This window comes from Panthera uncia (genome assembly GCF_023721935.1).
Source record: "Panthera uncia isolate 11264 chromosome A1 unlocalized genomic scaffold, Puncia_PCG_1.0 HiC_scaffold_16, whole genome shotgun sequence".
In the NCBI taxonomy this organism is placed as follows: domain Eukaryota; kingdom Metazoa; phylum Chordata; class Mammalia; order Carnivora; family Felidae; genus Panthera; species Panthera uncia.
Window position 1 is genome coordinate 79,101,622 of NW_026057576.1, and position 17,024 is coordinate 79,118,645.

At 60.0% G+C, this 17,024-nt stretch overlaps 2 protein-coding genes across 5 annotated transcripts in view; both read left to right on the plus strand.

Annotated features, from left to right (window-relative positions):
• The window catches only part of MCF2L (MCF.2 cell line derived transforming sequence like), an 84,791-nt gene extending 78,771 nt beyond the window's left edge, over nucleotides 1–6,020 (plus strand). For 2 of the 4 annotated variants that reach the window (XM_049647248.1, XM_049647247.1), the window contains 4 exons: nucleotides 2,591–2,709; nucleotides 3,963–4,075; nucleotides 4,163–4,266; nucleotides 4,377–6,020. In XM_049647248.1, coding sequence (XP_049503205.1) covers nucleotides 2,591–2,709; nucleotides 3,963–4,075; nucleotides 4,163–4,266; nucleotides 4,377–4,462 — 422 coding nt within the window. In that variant the 3' untranslated portion in view covers nucleotides 4,463–6,020. Of the gene's footprint in view, nucleotides 1–113; nucleotides 189–2,590; nucleotides 2,710–3,962; nucleotides 4,076–4,162; nucleotides 4,267–4,376 lie in introns of all 4 variants that reach the window. The other 2 variants (XM_049647250.1, XM_049647249.1) reach the window with 2 other exon arrangements.
• Nucleotides 6,021–8,504: 2,484 nt separating this feature from the next.
• On the plus strand, nucleotides 8,505–16,989 carry F7 (coagulation factor VII). The gene is made up of 8 exons (XM_049647251.1): nucleotides 8,505–8,612; nucleotides 9,914–10,074; nucleotides 11,330–11,354; nucleotides 11,473–11,586; nucleotides 13,240–13,380; nucleotides 14,156–14,265; nucleotides 15,736–15,859; nucleotides 16,326–16,989. Exons 1-8 carry the CDS (start codon nucleotides 8,543–8,545, stop codon nucleotides 16,919–16,921), a joined length of 1,341 nt encoding a protein of 446 aa, XP_049503208.1. The 5' UTR covers nucleotides 8,505–8,542; the 3' UTR covers nucleotides 16,922–16,989.
• Nucleotides 16,990–17,024: the final 35 nt, after the last annotated feature.

Sequence of the window (17,024 nt, forward strand, 5' to 3'; positions counted from 1 at the left end):
GGCCTGCTGGCGGTGGCGTTCTGTCCCTTGTGAACACTGCTCTGCACGCCCCCCACGCCCTGCTTGCAGCCCCTCACTCTCCTGTCTGTTTTTGCCTCTTCCTTCTTCCGCAGCTTCTCCTACCAGTCCTGGCAAAAAAGCTAAGCGACATGAAGTAAAGAGCGATCCAACGCCTTTTGGTTTACGAGGTAGAGTGGCTCAGCCTTGTGACGTAGCCTGCCGTCCGTGTCCCCATGCGGCTGGGGACGCTGTCTGCCTGGCCGGGGCTCGCCCCCCAGGATGCAGATCATGATAGGTCTCTACCAGCCAGACGCAAATTCCTTGTTTTCTTCAAAAGCATGACGCTCTGGCGACAGATCTGTGATGACATCACCCTTCTCAGCTGGACTCCTGCCGGGTCTGCCCAGAACCGACCCCCTTAGGGGCTGCCGACGCCTGGCCGGCATTCGGATTGGGCTGTTTCTTGGTGGCTGTGTGGCCGCAGGCCTCCCCCGTCCAGGGCGCCCGCCCATCCCCTGCTTCTTGGTGGGAGAAGCCGACAGGCTCTTGTCAACTGACCATCTTGCAGGGAGATGACCAATAGTACAGACTGAGGGGGCCAAGCTCCATGTTGGAACTCAGGCCATTTCTTGCCCCCTCATATCACGAGGGTAAAGTGCAGCCCCCAAAACCTGAAGATCCCCTGGCCCAGGCTGAGGGGCTGAGGTTCTCAGGAAGGATTTCACTTTGTGAACCACCTTGAGTTTTCCAGCAACTGTAAAGTTTCCCAGGGGCACAGGCTGCGGCTCTCCAGCATCCCCGGGGTGAGAGCTCGGAGGCCAGGGGCCTTGGCCCACCCTCTCAGCCTTCACAGGGATGCACAGTGCCCCGGGGCCTGGGACAGGGGTCATTTCTGCCCTGACAGCCTCATTTCCTACCTCACACCTGGAGACACCTGAGCACTGCCGTGGCTGAGTTCCCTTGGGCAGGAAGCTGGGGGGCTTCAGCCTCACCCACGGCCACCCGCCCATGGTTCCTACCGCCTTTCAGCCAAGTTGTGTCTCCTCCCGTGACAGGAAGATGAGGCAGCCTCGTGAGGTCACAGTGGACGTGACCTGAGTGCAGCGCCTGGGGCCCAACTGCTAGCCCCTCTTCACACCCTCCCACTGCTCCCTATTGCCCATCCCACGTGCCCCCCACCCCGAAGCAGGTGACAGCGCACACGGGTCTCCTGGGGAGGCAGGTGACAGCACGCACAGGTCTCCTGGGCATTCTTGCACATACTTAGCAGCTTGCCCCCTGAAAAGAGTCATCTTCCCAATGTTTTACTCAATGCCGCTGTCAGGAACTATTTTGCAGAGGAGGGAGGGGACCCCACTCACCGTCACCTGGGCCTGATATCCTACACACTCACCTGCACGTGCGCAGATCAAGTGGGTTGGTGACACTTAGCTTCCCTCTTGGGCCTCAGTACTTTCCTGTCCACCCCCCCGTCACACAGTCTTGACCCGGGTGAGCCTGGTAGAAAGGCTTCCAGAGAGGCTGCTTGTCCCCACAGAGGCGAGCGAGCCCTTTGCACGCACCTGCTGTGACTCCCTCACATGCCTCAGCCTGTCGTCCTCAGGGAGGGCATGCCTCCTGCCACCCCACATGTAATCTGGAACTGGTGTGCCCTGCCCGCACCCAGCAAGCAGCCTTCTCTTCCAGACCCACTTGCTTCTTGCTGCACAGCCATGGGACACATGGCCTGATGCTCCAGACTGTCACCTAGTGCCAGCATCACTGTGTTTGTTCAGAACCCGGAATCCGACATCTCCTATCTCCCCACAACTTACTTGCATTCTTCCCCAAATTTCCCCCAAATGGGAAATACAGGTGCTACTCTTTGGGCCTACAAGGCAGTGGAAACGCTGATGAAGGGCTGTGCGCGCATTTTGTAAAGTCCCCAGAAAGATCTCTCCCCGCGTTTGCTGGCCCAGCCGAGCTCCGCGGCTGGAGCTCACACAGGCAGGCGGCCTGGCCTGGAATCCCTGCCTCACCACGTGGCCGAGGGGGCTCAGCGGCACTGTTAGCTTCTGTGTGCGGCGTCTGCTGGCCTGCGTCACAGCGCCCCTACCTCGTGGGCTAAGGGCCAGGACGGGCCGGCACAGGGCACGTGCGGCGAGCCTCAGCCCTTGTGTGAGGGGCGGCCCCCCAGGCGGTCGGCCGGGTGTTCACCCTCCAAGTGCTAACTGCAAACTCCTTCCCTTTGGTGGCATTTGCTCCAACACAGCGGGATGGCGACGTCCCAGGCTAGTGGTTACTCAGGATCTCTGTGCTCCCCTGGGGCCACATGCAGGGGCAAAGCAGCAGGGCCTGCGGGACCACCTCCCTGAGGGGCTGGGGTTCGCTGTGTCCCCCCGGCTGGCAATGGAAGCAGGTGCATGGGCCCCGGCCCCCTGGACTGTGCATGGCTGAAGCACCCGTGTCAGCAGCGTGCCCCAGTCTGCGCTGCGTCCCGCTGGAAGGTCTTGGCTGGCTCCTGGGAAGGGGGCACGTGCGGGTGGTGGGAACTGCACAGACTCCCTTCACACAGTGAGGGTGGTCCTCACTGTGGCCCGCTCTCTCTCAGGTTGGAGCAAAACGTCTCACCCCTCAGAGGCCCCTGAGGACGACGGCTGGTCGAGTGCTGAGGAGCTGATCAATTCCTCGGATGCGGAGGAGGAGGGCAGAGTGGGCCCCAGGAAGCTGGTAACCTTGGGTCCCACTGGGCGTTCAGCCTGGCCCCGCTGGCCCCTGGGCGGGAGAGCTTCAGAGCACGACCTTACCAGTGCCCCACACTCTTGGCTGCTGCGGGCACATGTTAGGTGCCAGGGCCCCCTGGGGTTGTGCGCCCGCCTGCCTCCATCGTCAGACCAGCCTGTTTCAGAGGGAATGGTGCACACACCTGACTTGCCCTGCAAATAAGTAGACTGTTCTGAGGAGCCACTGTAAAGCGATGCCTTCAGCTCTTACTTTCTAGAGAACTGAACTGCTTTAAGTGTGGATTTGCATTCTTTTTTTTTTTTAACTTTTTTTAATGTTTATTTTTGAGAGAGAGAGAGAGCTAGAATAAGCGGGGGAGGATCAGAGAGAGAGAGAGAGACATGGAATCCGAAGCAGGCTCCAGGCTCTGAGCTCTCAGCACAAAGCCCCACGCAGGGCTCGAACCCACAAACCATTAGACCATGACCTGAGCTGAAGTCAGACGCTCAACGCACTGAGCCACCCCAGATTTGCATTTGAAACAAGGTCCTTTAACACAGCGGCAAGGAGAAGCTATTCACATATTAAATCATTAGAGTCGGGTGACACTAACAGATGCTTGGGGCACTCCATGCTGCCCTGGTCCTAGCTTCAGAGCTTTGTCCATGTGTACATGTCAAACATGGAGCACGGACTGGGTACCAGGCACTGTGGAGGTACAAAAGACAAAGCAGAGAACAAAATAGACAAGACTCTCCACTCTCACAGGGAAGCAGAATAAAAGGTAGTGAATACGGAGCATACTAGGCGAGGATGACTGCCGTTTCAGATGGGAGGCCCGGGGACAGGAGGGCGCTCCAGGAAGAAGGAGCAGCATGTGCAAAGGCCCTGGGGCAGAGGGCTATGTTTGTAGTGTTTGAGGCCGGCTGCAGCAGAGGGGGCAGCCAGACCACCAAGAGTGGGCCAAGGGCACTTTGCACGTTAGTTAGGATTTTTAACATGGTCACGGTGAGAGACCTCTGGCATCCGCTTACGATTAGGAGCTCTTCCCAACTTAAGGTGACAGTCACATGAGAAGCCTGACAAACAGCAGGGCCCTGACGAAATACTCATTGTCTGTCTCCTGTTGGATGCTGGAAGCCCATCTGGGACCTTGCCTGCTCCTGCTACGGCCTCGCTGTGGGGGGGGGGGGGGGGGGGGGGAGGTGTGTGGATAGGGCGGACTGTGCCATTTGATGCACTGTGTCCTGTGCCACCAGGTTCCAGGGAAGTACACGGTTGTGCTGGGCGATGAGAAGGAAAGCCCTGAAGCGCTTGCCGTGAGAAGCGGAGACGTGGTGGAGGTGGTCCAGGAGGGTGACGAGGGCCTTTGGTAAGACGTCGCCGGTGGTGGGCTCAGGCCCAAGACCCTGGGGCAGGCCCGCGGCTGGAGCCCCTGACCCGCCCCCGCCCCTTCCAGGTATGTCAGGAACCTGACCTCCAGCAAGGAGAGCTGGGTGCCGGCCAGCAGCCTCTCCACGCTCCTCGGCACGTCGGGCTCGGCTCAGTGCCTGAGCAGCTCAGGTAAGACCCCCGTGCCGTGCTGGCTGCGACTCGAGCCCGCGGGGTCCGCGGCCTCGAGCTCTGGCGTGCAGACGCGAAGCCGCAGCCGTTCTCGCCTGGTTTTCCCGCAGAGTCCAGTGCAGGCTCCGCCCTGCTGAGCGCCTCGTCCAGCTGCAGCGAGAGCTGCGGGGCCCCCCTCTCAGACCTGCAGGGGTAGCGCCGGGCCGCGCAGGATGGCAGCCTGCGGACCTCTAAGTGTTCCTTTGCTTGGGCTTGCTTAGTTTGGTGAGGGACGGTGCTCTAAGACCCTGGGAAAGGAGGACCCTGGCAAGACCCGGAAGAAGAGCCGCCCGCTGCCCACGAGACTTGGCGGTGCAGACACAGGGGCATGCAGAGGAAAGGTTCTGGAAGATTCTGTCCTCCGGTCTTCACGCCAGGACCCCCATGACGAAGGCGCAGAAGTCAGCTCCACGGGAAGATGGCGGCACACCGAGCTTCCCCGCAGAACCAGGATGGATGGAGGGCTGTGGGGCAGCGGAGCAAACATGTGGCAGGTGCCAGGGGGCTGTCGTCCGCCTCCACCGGGCCGCAGTGGGGAGCCCGTCCCGGCCACTCGGCTTCGGTTCCTGCCGCATCTGGGCTGGTGCTTCCTGCAGGGATCAGCACGTTGTGGGAGGGACCGCTTCCCAAAGAAGTGGCCAACCTACTGACCCAACAGCTTGGTGGAGGACTTTTTGATTTTTACAAGAAAGCAGGGATTAATTCCATGGCCTTTTTGTGGTACTTTGGCCGCTAATCTTTACCAAGAATCACTGTGTTTACATGAAATGACAATTTAATACTGTATTTGATACAAAACTATTTTCTGTTACTGGGGTTTACACTGCAGCGCGTTGTTTATACTGCTGGAGATTTGAGGGCTCTCTCTTGGGACCAAAGCCCTCTCCAAGGCCGGCCTGGTCACCGGCGGTTGAAAACGCATCCCTCGATAAAATCCAGCAATGTTTCTACAAACAGGAGTAGTTGAAACCAAGGAGAGTCCTTTATCTGTGTGGGTTAATTTTCAAAAGAAAATTTAAACTATAATTTAAAATATTTAGTTTCTTTTCTACAAAAATGGGGAACTTGATTTTTTTAACTAGCTTCACTGAATTAGGATTTTTTATCGTTTTTAAAGAATACATAAAGATGCAGTTTCCGCGGGGTACCACCTGAACCGGTGCCCACACAGGGCTCAGTGAAAGCTCCAGCCCTGGCACCTGTGCCGGCCTCCGCTGCTGCCTCCCAGGCTCGGGCAAGTCCCCCTGAACTCAGAAACGTAAAGGTTGCGGAGCTCATCACTGAAATCGAGGCAGAACTGGAAAGAAAACTCTTCTGGTTTACCTTTTTGTGTTTCTGAAACAAGCTCTGTTCTCCGGAGACACTTTGTGTATCTGGTGGGGGCGGATCTCTTTCTACGTGTGCTTACGTGGATGTGTGTGCATTGGTGTCCCATGTTAGGGACGCACTCGGCCTCCGCGATGCTGGAAACCGTCACTTTACTGCCCTCCCTGAGTCCCGCGCCCACCGCAGCCTGCTCCCGGCCACACACGAGCCCCCACCCTGGCCGCCCCTGCGGTGTGTTAGAGAAAACAGCCATGCAAGACTCAGCAGCTTTCCTCGATGCCCCCCGATTTACTCAGTGCGCTGACTGTGCAGAGACCACCCCAGCCGCCTCGCCCAACACCCCCCCACCACTGTAATCTCTTCCTCATAAAGGCACTTTAAAACCTCGTGTTTCAGTCATTGCTTTTTGTTTGGTTTGGGGTCTTTTTTTTTATTGCTGATGTAAATGAAATTTAAAAAATCAGAGTTCTTTATTGTATGGATGGAGTTTGAATAAATATCAGCCCCTCTTGCTGTCTGCCTTCATCTGTAAAAAGCCCAGAATTCTGCTTATCGCGCTCAGCTACACGCAGCACTGCAAGCACTGTTACAGGGGAGGCAGGTGGCGAGCAGGACCCAGACTGTGTCCCCTATGCTTCCCTTTGTCAGAAAATGATGGAAATAAAGTAAGCGTATTGTGTCAACACTGTGAAGGTAACAAAAGAAATGTAGACTCCCAGTGCTGGGACATTGGGGACTGGTGGCGGAAGGGATGTGGTGGGGAGGGAAGCGTGACGGGCAGAAGCAGGAATCCGGAAGAGCAGCCAGGAGCTGACCTGCCAGGAGGGGATCAAATCGGATGCATCACATAATTCCTGAAAGACACCATCAAACAAGATCACGTAAGGGCTGGAAGAAAAGACAAGAACAGAGACTAACAAACCCTGACCTCCCAGGAGCCCTCCCACAGACCTGAGGGCTGTGCCCCAGAGACAGGTACGCTGTTGGGGTCGGCCACTGGAGCGCCTGTCCCCCAGTCCAAGCGGAAGGCGTGGCCATCAGCGGAGGGTCGGGGAGGGGGCCGCTGTTCACACGGGGCTACGCAGGCTGGCCCTCTGCACTCAGCCACCCTGTCCTCCTCTCCTCGCCCCTCCTGGCCCGGGGTCTGGGGTAGGACTGCTTGGCACCATGCTTGGTGGTCTTTCATGAAGAAAAAGCCACTTGGAAGAGTCAGTGGGGAAGCGGTGCCTCAGCCATGACCCCACTGGCCTGTGCTGTCCCCCACCTCCCCAGAGGACCCTGGGACTCAAAGGCTTCAGTCCAGCACATGTCCCAAATCCAGGCTGCTTGGCAGCTCACCCATGGGAATCCCATTTCCCCGCAGCTTTGGGTTGTCGGAGGAAGAGCGTCCCTTCCCCACGCTTCCTGGCCAGTCGCCCACTGAGTCCACGGCCAGACACTCCTCGCGCTGCTCTGAGAACAGCCCAGCTGCGGCCCCGCTCAAGGGGAAGCATAGGCACCTGCTGACGGTGTCCCCAGGATGCAGTCTTGCTCAGAAGCAGTACCCTTGCCGGTAGAATTGGTTATGATGAGTCACACTGGAGTGGGGGCCCTGACCCACGGGTAGTGTCTCTGTAAGGAGAGTTAGATCAGGACACACACCCAGGCCGACTGCAGGTGGGGCACAGAGGCCCCCAGAACTCCCCAGTGGGAAGGGGCAGGCAGGCCCTCCCCCGGAGCCTCCAGAGACGGCAAGGTCCTGCACAGACACCATGCCCAAGGGCCTGTGGCCTCCAGAGCCGGCACAGGATAGATTTCCGGTACAGTAAGCCCCTTGTGTGCAGCCCTGTCATGGGACCACCAGGAGTCAGAAAAGTGCTGAGCTCAAGGGCAGCTCCCCTGCAGCCTTTGAGAGCAAGGCTCACGGGTGCTGCATGTGGACCGACACGGGACCAACAGCACCTCCACCTGCTCGGGCAAGATGTTCGCCAGATTTAGGGGCAGAGGCTCACGGCTGAAACGCTTCTCCCCAAGCTGGGAGGAAACAGAGCCAGGACTGCCAGGCCATCCAGAGAATCCCCAGAAGGTGCGGCGGAAAACGGGGGGGTCCCTCCCCCACCAACAACAGACTCCCAAGCAGCCAGCAATCGTAACCATTAGTAACACCTGAGGTGATCAACAAAACATGTTCTCTGCAGAGACTGACTCTCCCACTTGGGAAGTGGAGCTGGGACCCTGCCTGCAACAGCTGGGCCGTGTGGCTCCCACGCACGGGAGAGGAGCAGAGCGGGCGTCCCCAGTCTCCACCATTTGCAGAAAGGATATTTCAGAGGGTCGAGGCCAGACCCCACTGGAGGCTGGACGCCCACGTGAGCCTTGTTGGGGTGACTGACGATGTCCGAGGGCCCAGGATGGTCCAGGTCAGCACAGAAGCTGGGCAACCAAGACGGTTGGTCACCGCGGCTTGCGGCCTGGGCCCAAGAGGGTCCGGAGGGACACAGAGCAGGGGGTTCAGCTTGGGGCAGGTGCCCCAGGGCAATGAGGCCCTGTGTGGGTCTCCACCCACACCGAAGATCCACTCTCCTGTCCCCAGAGTTACTCTGCAGGCACACCTACCACCGGCTTGGATCTGTTTCCCAACTGCGGCCCTAAGTCCCCAGGGCTTCAGATTCTCAACCGCATTTGAGGCGCATGCGCCAGGTACACATCCCGACACAGACGCTTCCAAGAGGGAACCCCTACTTCGCGGTCACAGCTGTGCGGTGGGTACAGACAGCGTCTTCCTGTCCCCGGCGTCCCCCGCACGCCCCGCCCCTGGGTTTGGGAGGCCAGGCCTCCCTCCCCGCCCTCTGTCCCAGCTTGGAGGCCGGGACTTTGCCCACCTTCCCAGCACGCCTGGAATGTCAACAGACCGTGTGACACAGGCCTCGCCATGGTGTCTGGGTCCCGCGGGCTGGCCCTCCTCTGCTCTCTGCTCGGCCTGCAGGCATCTCTGGCCGCAGGTATGTCAAGGTGTAGGGTCCCCTGTAAACGCTGTGTGAGGGGCTGCGGGAGGTTGGTGGCCACCTTTCTGGTGGGCATTCCTGTCCCCCCGGGGTGCTTGCTGGAGGCTCCCATGTGATCTGCATGCAGAGTCAGGGCTCGAGTGCGAAGGGGTATGTCCCCTCCCGTTCTTGGTTGGCCAGCGCCAGGGACAGGGTGGGGACCCTGGACTACACATTTCTGTGACTGCAGCCACCCTCCCTGCCACTACTGTGCCAACGGGCCTAGCTAGGAGGACAGCGGGACACTATAAGCTGTCCTCCTTGTGACATGTCACTACCGCGGGGTGGCCGTGGTGGAGACAGCAGACACTGCCCCCCCTCCCCCCCAAGCAGCCAGCCTGCGATGGCATGGGCGCCAGCCAGATTCCTGCAGGAGCCCAGGGGACAGCGCGGGCTCCTGGGAAAGACAGCGGGGTGGGAGGGCGGGAAGACGCGGAGGTGGCCAGATTCCCCTGGTAACCACCAGAGGTAACTGGTTCCCCGAGAGCTTTGGTTCACATCTGCTGCCCCCTGAGGGTCACCCAGGCAGGTCTCCGCCCGCCCCTCCGTTTGAGGGTTCCCTCGACCTCTCCCTCCAGACCAGGGGCTCCGCAGGAATACAGACGCGACACACTGTCACTGTGAAGAACACATGGGGTCTCCCTCCACCTGGGCGCCCCGGCAGCTGCCCCTCCCCCTCCTGCTGCCCCATCCTCCCCTGCTGCTCACCTCTCTCAGTCACCCGCCCCCCCTCCCCAGGCCCCTGCGGCACCTTTATCCTAGCACTTTTGGTGAACGTCCTGGTGCAGGGACACAGCCCGTGGCCTTCTGATTATGGAAGTTGACTGGACGCTTTGCAACAGAGTAACTTTTAATCCCGAGAGTTCATTTTCTATGTAGGCTCCTCCCACAGCTACATAAGCATATGTATGTGCATATGTACATCTTATTTACAAAAGGGATTACACAGTATAGATTATCCTATCATCTTCTAGTTTCACTTAATATTGTATCTTCTTAAGCGTGTACTTCACGCGAACGAGGACACCTTCACGCAGTGGCTCTGCCTGCTGTCTCCAGGCTGTCCTTGTGGCCGGGTTCGAGTGGCCGCCTCTGAGGATGTCCTTGGGATAAATCCTACAAGTGAGGCAGCCGGGCCCGGAGCGACCCCCCACAGCCGCCGTGTTTCCCATTGCCATACTCGGAGGAACGCGAAGGTTCCGTGCGTCGGCGCCGTCTGGGCGTGGCCAGTGGCCAAGGGCTCACGGACGGTCCCTCAGTCTTCCTCACCCAGGAGGAGGCCCACGGCGTCCTGCGCAGGCACCGGCGCGCCAACTCGTTCCTGGAGGAACTGAGGTCCGGCTCCCTGGAGCGGGAGTGCGGGGAGGAGCGGTGCTCCTTTGAGGAGGCCCGGGAGATCTTCCAGAACGCCGAGAGGACGGTGAGTCCGCCCCCAGGGGGCGCCCTCCGCGCTGCCCGGCGTCGGTCGGTCTCCCTACTCGGCGGTCGAGGGCCCCGCGCACCGTGTCGGGGTCACGTTCCTACAAGAACGGCTCTCGGGGTCCCTGCAGCGCCCATGGACGGCGCCTCTCTGCGCGGGGCCCTCATTTCCAGCCGGAAAACGCGCTTTGAAAAGCAGGCCCCGGGGGTGCCCTGCCTTCCCATGGACGGTGCCCGCCCCCGACCCCCGTCCCCAAAGCGGCCCGAGCTCCGTGCAGGGGCTGCTGATGGAGCAGACGGCGGGGACCCTGGCCTGGGCCTCTCCCAGCAGCCGCCGCAGGCGCGGGCGGACACCTCCACGGTGGCTTCAGAGAGCAAACGTGTCGGGGCCGCTGCAGAGAGCCGCCCCACGGCTGTTTGCACGCTGGGAAAGGCGAGTGTCCACACTGTCCTGCTCCACTCAGGGTGTGGCTATGAGGGGACAAACCCACACTTCTCCTCAAGGATCGTCTCACGCTCACAGGACACTCACCTCACACAGAACACTCGCCTCACACTCACAGGACACTCAGCTCACACTCACAGGACACACACTTTGTGTTCAAAGGACACCTGCCTCACGCTCACAGGACACCTCACACCAAACAGGAAGTAGGACTATTTGAGGTGGAGGCTCACATGACCTTTTCCAGGTACATCCTCATTAGGATGGACATCTCCTGCATTTGTGCCCCACTTGGGTTTTCAAGGCATTTCCCACAGTTGTCTTATTTTATTCTTAGAGTGATCCTGTGAGTTTCAGTTTGCTTGCCCAGAACATTCCTCAGGAATCCGATTATTGGAGCCTTTGCATCCATTAGCACCTTTTCCTCCTGTCGCCCTGTGTGGATGGTCCCCCATCACCAGAGAAGGAAACGGAGGCTCAGAGAGCACGTGTCTTGTCCCAGGGTCACATCTTGGAGGTGGCAGAAGTGGGGCAGAAACTCTGGAATTCTGAATCGGGACAGGGAAATTTGTGACCTCTGGTGGCCTTGGCCATCTGGGGTGGAGAGGCGGGATTAGGAAACACCCCCTTGCCCTGGGTGAACTCACCTCTTCTCCAGAGGAAAAGTCTGGCTTCCGGAGCCCACCACGAAGGGCACCAGGCCAGAAGCCCCCGGACCACCTCACTTCACCCCAAGTCCCCCGTTCATTCTGTGGGGAACACAGATATTTGTCAATGTGTGTCTCATGTGGCTTCCTCTTTGTCCCCTCAGAAGCAGTTCTGGGTTTCTTACAACGGTGAGTAGGTAAACGGCCCATTTCGCCCCTGGCCAGCCTCCCCCTCAGCTCCCTGACCCTGGGTCGCCCCTGCCCACCGGCCTCCCCCTCAGTGCTCTGACCCTAGGTCGCTTCACAGATGGGGACCAATGTGCCTCGAATCCGTGCCAGAACGGGGGTTCCTGTGAGGACCAGCTCCAGTCCTACATCTGCTTCTGCCTCGAAAATTTTGAGGGCCGGAACTGTGAGACAAGTGAGGACCCCACAGTTTGCGGGCAGAGCCCCCACAAGGCTGATGGGCATGGCCGGGCCAGGCGGGGGCTGGGCCCCAGGCCAGGTGGGAAATGGGCTCGGTGACCATGATACGCTTGGATCTGAGACCCTCGGGTGCTAATTCTTGATCGCCCCTTGTCTGCTTCTGGAAAATACAAACCCCTTGGGCTCCCAGTGCTGGGGAATTCGGATACACCTGGATGGGGCCCCGGGGAGGGCACGTTATCACTGCCCAGCATCCCACTGAGACAGTGAGTAAACTTCATCTTCCCTACTTGCTATTACAAAAGTGTGAACTATTTTTTCACCATTCTAATGTTAAAATACTGCGAGGTTGAGGGGTTCCTTGGGCCGTCTCAGGGTCAGTAATTGGCTGGGAGGACCCGTAGCACTCTCTGAAGGCCAACATACTCAAAGTTACGGTGGAAGGCTACAGATTAAAGTCAGCACGGAGACCAGTGTGAGCTTCCAGGTGTCCTCAAGCAGTGGGGTCTTACAGACAGTCTTCCTTTCTCCAAGAACAAGGTGTGACGAGACTTAGGGAGTATCACACTGAGCCTCCACGTCCAGGGGTCTTCTTGGGGCTCAGTCACGTACACATGGCTGACCTCCCACATGGCTGGCCTTAGTCTCCAGCCCCTCCAGAGGTCGAGGTGATACCCCACCATGAATCACATTGTTACACCATCCAGTGTGGCCAAGGGCCCCCAAGGAAACAACATTCTTATCAGACAGATGGAATTAAATTAAAAGTGTCCAACTTGATCAGCGAGGGTGTGGCGGTCACCTCCCAGGAGCTGAGGGCAAAGGCAAATCTCTCTTTGGGTAACTTCAATCTTTTGCCACATGTGTACACTCTGATACTCAAGGAGCTCTTGTGGGCCACAGCCACCTTCTGCTCTAAGCAAACCAGGGAGAGTAAAGGAAAGACTAAGGAAGAGGCTTCTTGCCAGTTATCTGGGGCTATAAAGCCTCAATGTCCTTGCCCAGCCCTTTATACTCAGGAACCCTGGTGTGAATCCCCCAGGACCTCTGATGCTCAGGAGCCCTGGTGTGAATCCCCCAGGAGCTTTGATGCTCAGGAGCCCTGGTGCGAATCCTCCAGGACCATGGTGCTCAGGAGCCCTGGTGTGACTTCAGTTCCAGGCCAGGCCTTCCTGCTGGGGGCCCTCAATTGGCACAGAGAGCTAACCCCATCTCCCACATCCTAGCACTGCCCTTCAGAGAGGGTGAATGTTCCTTATCTCCATCTGTCCGAGCCAGTGGTCAGCCCCCGCCAGTTCACTGGGGCACCAAGTCCTGGCTATGGAACCATCTCATCTGCCTGGCCTCTTGCCAGCAGGTATCCAATTGCGGTGAACACTTTTACTGTCCCCAGGCCCTCCCCGGCTCCCACCGGCTGCTGGGAGGGGAGCACAGAGGCCCCATGTGTCAGCCCTATGTCCCAACTGGCTAAGCTGCTCAGACGTGAGACCGCACACAACCCCAGGTCACCCTTCCGGATCGATCCAGAGCAGGCTGGGACCTGGCTGTCTCTGCAGCCAACAGCTAAGCACCGTTTTCATGCAGAATGAGGGCTGGCTCTCCCTGACTAGCACAGGCCCCTCTCAGTCTGTCCCCTTCCTGTCCTCAGACAAGAAGGACCAGCTGATCTGTATGAACGAGAACGGAGGCTGTGAGCAGTACTGCAGCGACCATGCAGAGACCAGGCGCTCCTGCCGGTGCCACGAGGGGTACGCGCTCCAAGACGACGGGGTGTCCTGCGCTCCCACAGGTAACGGTCCTCAGGGGCCAGCTCTGGGGGCTGTGCTCTGTTTTGTGCCCAACGAGCAGCCACCCATTCCTGTATGGCTGACAGATGACAAGGGTGAGTACCACTCACTGAACACCTACTACACGCTGACCACGCCTAGCCCACTCGAGAACAGGCCACAGCAGGAGCCGCTCCAGAGTGGCTGGTCCACCTGCCTGTCCAAGGCAGGTCCAGAGGAGCCGAGGGAGGCCCTGCCTGCCCCACCGCTGTCCTGTGGGGCACCCCATGGCCACACGTGGGGTCTGCGCTGACTGTGGCACAGTCTGGATGCCACGTCTTTTTTTAAAAGGAGAGCACTTTGAGGAAAATGTAAATTTTCCCCAACCCGGTCTCGAACTAACACAGTCCCAGCAGCTCAGGTGCCCAGGCCTGTCTGTCCAGAGTGAAGTGGGCCCCGCTTCACTTCAGGCTGAGCCTGAAGCTCAGCCCCCACCTCTAAGCGGTGTCTCCGGGCCCGGGGACTTTACTGCGGAAACGAGAGGAGCCAGGTGAAAGTGCTGTGGCCCAAGGTCTGGTCAGCCTTTAGACAAGCGTCCACCTCCTCAGGCAGCACGTCGCTCCCCTGGGGTGACTGGCAGAACCCAGTTTCAACAGGGAGGCCCTCTGTCCCTGCAGAAGCAGCTCCCACAGGGGTGGGCCTGCCCTGCCAAGGGCGTGCCTGCAGGCCGTGGAGCCCGTCCCTCAGCAGCTGTCCCTCCAGCACGGACCCCACGGCCTGACGACCTGTTTCCCACAGTGGAGTATCCGTGTGGAAGAATGCCTGTTCTGGAAAAGAGAAATGGCCGCGACCCCCAAGGCCGAATTGTGGGTGGCAAGGTGTGCCCCAAAGGAGAGTGTCCCTGGCAGGTGAGGCTCCAGGGCCCCTGGAGGGAAAGCGGGAGGTCGGCTGCGGGACCCCGGCCCCTCGTCTCCTTCCAATTTGCTCCGAAGCCCACGCCTGCGCGCTCACCTCCATCCGTCAGTCCGGGTGTCAGCACCCCCAGCAGCACCTGCCTTCTGGCTCTCCCCTCCCATCTCTTCCCGTCTCCTCCTCGGGGCTGCTGCCTCTCTCCCCTCCACAGATGGGGGAGTCCAGGCCACCGGCGGCAGATGGCAAAGGCAGGATTTGAACCCGCCACTATCTGCCCCTGGAAATGGAGGCAGGGCAGGCTGTCCCTGCACGTGCTCAGGTGTGTGGGGCAGCCTGTGAGCCTGGTCCCTGTTGGAAATGCAGAGCCTCAGGCCCCCAGACCCACTGGGCCAAAATCCACCTCTCACAAGAGCAGCACGCGTGCACTCGGGTTTCAGAGCCAGACCCAGTGGTCCTCCGGGCCCTGCACGTGGACACCCGAGTTGGACTGTTCAGAGTTGTTACCACACAAGAGCCTTGGAAGGGATGATGGTGGCTCACCAGTCCCCCTGGGCCTGACTCCGGGTCGGGGCAGCCCCAGTCTTCCAGCTTTGCTGCCATTTGGCCGCGTGCAGACCAGAAGCGGCATTTTTGGCTGAGCCGGTGGCCCCTCCCACCGGCCCGGCCCTGCCCCATCCCACCTGCCACAGGTGGGAGCAGGCGGTCGGGGCCTGTGTGGCACCTGTGCGGTCCCAGGCCCACTCCTCAGCTGGCAGGACCCGGGGTTTTGGTGTTCCGAGGATAACGTAAGCTAGACGTGTCCTAGAGGGACTGGTGTGTTCGCCAGAGTGCCCAGAACTGGTAGTGTGTGCGGCAGAAGGACCGCACGGGTGGGTCTCTGTTGTTTACAGCAGACAGCACCTGGGAGGGCTCTGTGCAGGGGGAGGGGCTGCAGCATGCATGCGGCCCCAGGTCCTCAACCCCAGGAGAGAGGTGGGGAAACTGAGGTCCACTGAGATTCAGGCTCCAATCCGGCCAAACCACTACCCCAGGCCTCCTCTCGTGGCTGCAGCTGCAGAGCCAACATCAGCTCCTTCCGCCTGCCTGCGGTGGGAAAACCACTGCAGGGAAAAGGCCTGCACCCAAGCTGCACTCAGGACCCGCTCAGCACCCTCCTTGCTTTTAGGGAGAAGAAAAGGAAGCATTTATGGGGCCCGCTGTGCACCAAGAATTGTGCCTGGTGCCGCAGCACATGCCCTCTTCCCCCCCACCCCACTTGACCCGTCTTTGTGGACCAGTCTTGCCAGCTCCTGCTGGTGGTGCCAGGGATGCGCAGGGGAACTGGCACCCACGCCCCGTGGTCGGGCCAGTACCCACAAGCCCCCTGTTGCCTTAGCTGGCTGGGGAGACGGGCCACGAGGGCCCTGGGTGCACGGGAAAGGCGCTCCCCATGGAGGGGTGACGCGAACTCTGCTGTGCCCGGCCAGGCTGCACTGAAGCTGGACGGCGTGCTGATGTGTGGGGGCGCCTTGCTCGACGCTGCCTGGGTGGTCTCTGCAGCCCACTGCTTCGACAGAATCAGGAACTGGGAGAACCTGACGGTGGTGCTGGGTGAGTTTTGTGGCTCCTCCACCTGCTGAGCGTGGCTTGTGAGCAAGACCTGCCACGAGACGAGTGCCTCCAGAGAAGTGGGCAATGTCCGGGCGGACCCCGGTGCCGCAGGGTCCCACTGTGGCCACGGCCCCCCGGCCTCTCCACCCACGGAAAGTCACAGAGGTGATGCTCTGCTCTACTCCCTTCTCACTTGGGCCAAGAGCCCCAGGGTTGCCTGGTGGGTGATGGGACGCCGAGCGCCCCCAGGGAGGATCTGGGAAGAACTGGGGGATCCACCACCCCTCCTCACGTGCCCTCAGCACCCCCAGATTCACCCAGATTCACCCTGATTCACACTCCACGCGGAGCCCTGCGGTGGCTGCCTGGGGTTGCCGCCCTGGCCAGCCTGGGACGGAACACAGGGCCCCTTCTGCCCCAGAAGCAGGCTGAGGGGCGGGGTATGAACGGTGCCGGTCCCCCACAGGCGAGCACGACCTCCACAAGGAGGAGGGCGAGGAGCAGGAGCGGCACGTCGCCCAGATCATCATCCCCGACAAGTACATCCCCCGCAAGACGAACCATGACATCGCCCTGCTGCGCCTGCGGACGCCCGTGGCCTTCACCAACCACGTCGTGCCCCTGTGTCTGCCCGAGAAGGCCTTCTCCGAGAGGACGCTGGCCTTCATCCGCTTCTCCACCGTCAGTGGCTGGGGCCAGCTGCTGGACAGGGGCATCACGGCCCTTGAGCTCATGGCCATCGATGTGCCCCGGGTGATGACCCAGGACTGCCAGGAGCAGTCACACAGGAAGGCGGGCTCTCCAGCAATCACCGAGAACATGTTCTGCGCCGGCTACCTGGACGGGAGCAAGGATGCCTGCAAGGGGGACAGCGGGGGCCCGCACGCCACCAAGTTCCAGGGCACCTGGTACCTGACGGGGATTGTCAGCTGGGGGGAGGGCTGTGCGGCTGAAGGTCACTTCGGGGTGTACACCAGGGTCTCCCAGTACATCGAGTGGCTGCGCAGGCTCATGAGCCAGAGCCCAACCTCGGGAGGCCTCCTCCGGGCCCCGCTGCCCTAGCCTCAGTGCAGGGCCACCCTAATAAAGCTGCCACTCGTCCCTGCTCTGTTCCAGAAACATCCTGCTCTTCTGGAGTGAGGGAAGGGGGTGCAAAACAGGCTGA

Coding starts and splice junctions, on each gene's coding strand:
- F7 (XM_049647251.1), top strand. CDS start 8,543: ATGGTGTCTGGGTCCCGCGGGCTGGCCCTCCTCTGCTCTCTGCTCGGC. Junction 11,355..11,472: donor GTTCTGGGTTTCTTACAACG/GTGAGTAGGTAA, acceptor GTCGCTTCACAG/ATGGGGACCAATGTGCCTCG. Junction 13,381..14,155: donor GGTGTCCTGCGCTCCCACAG/GTAACGGTCCTC, acceptor TGTTTCCCACAG/TGGAGTATCCGTGTGGAAGA.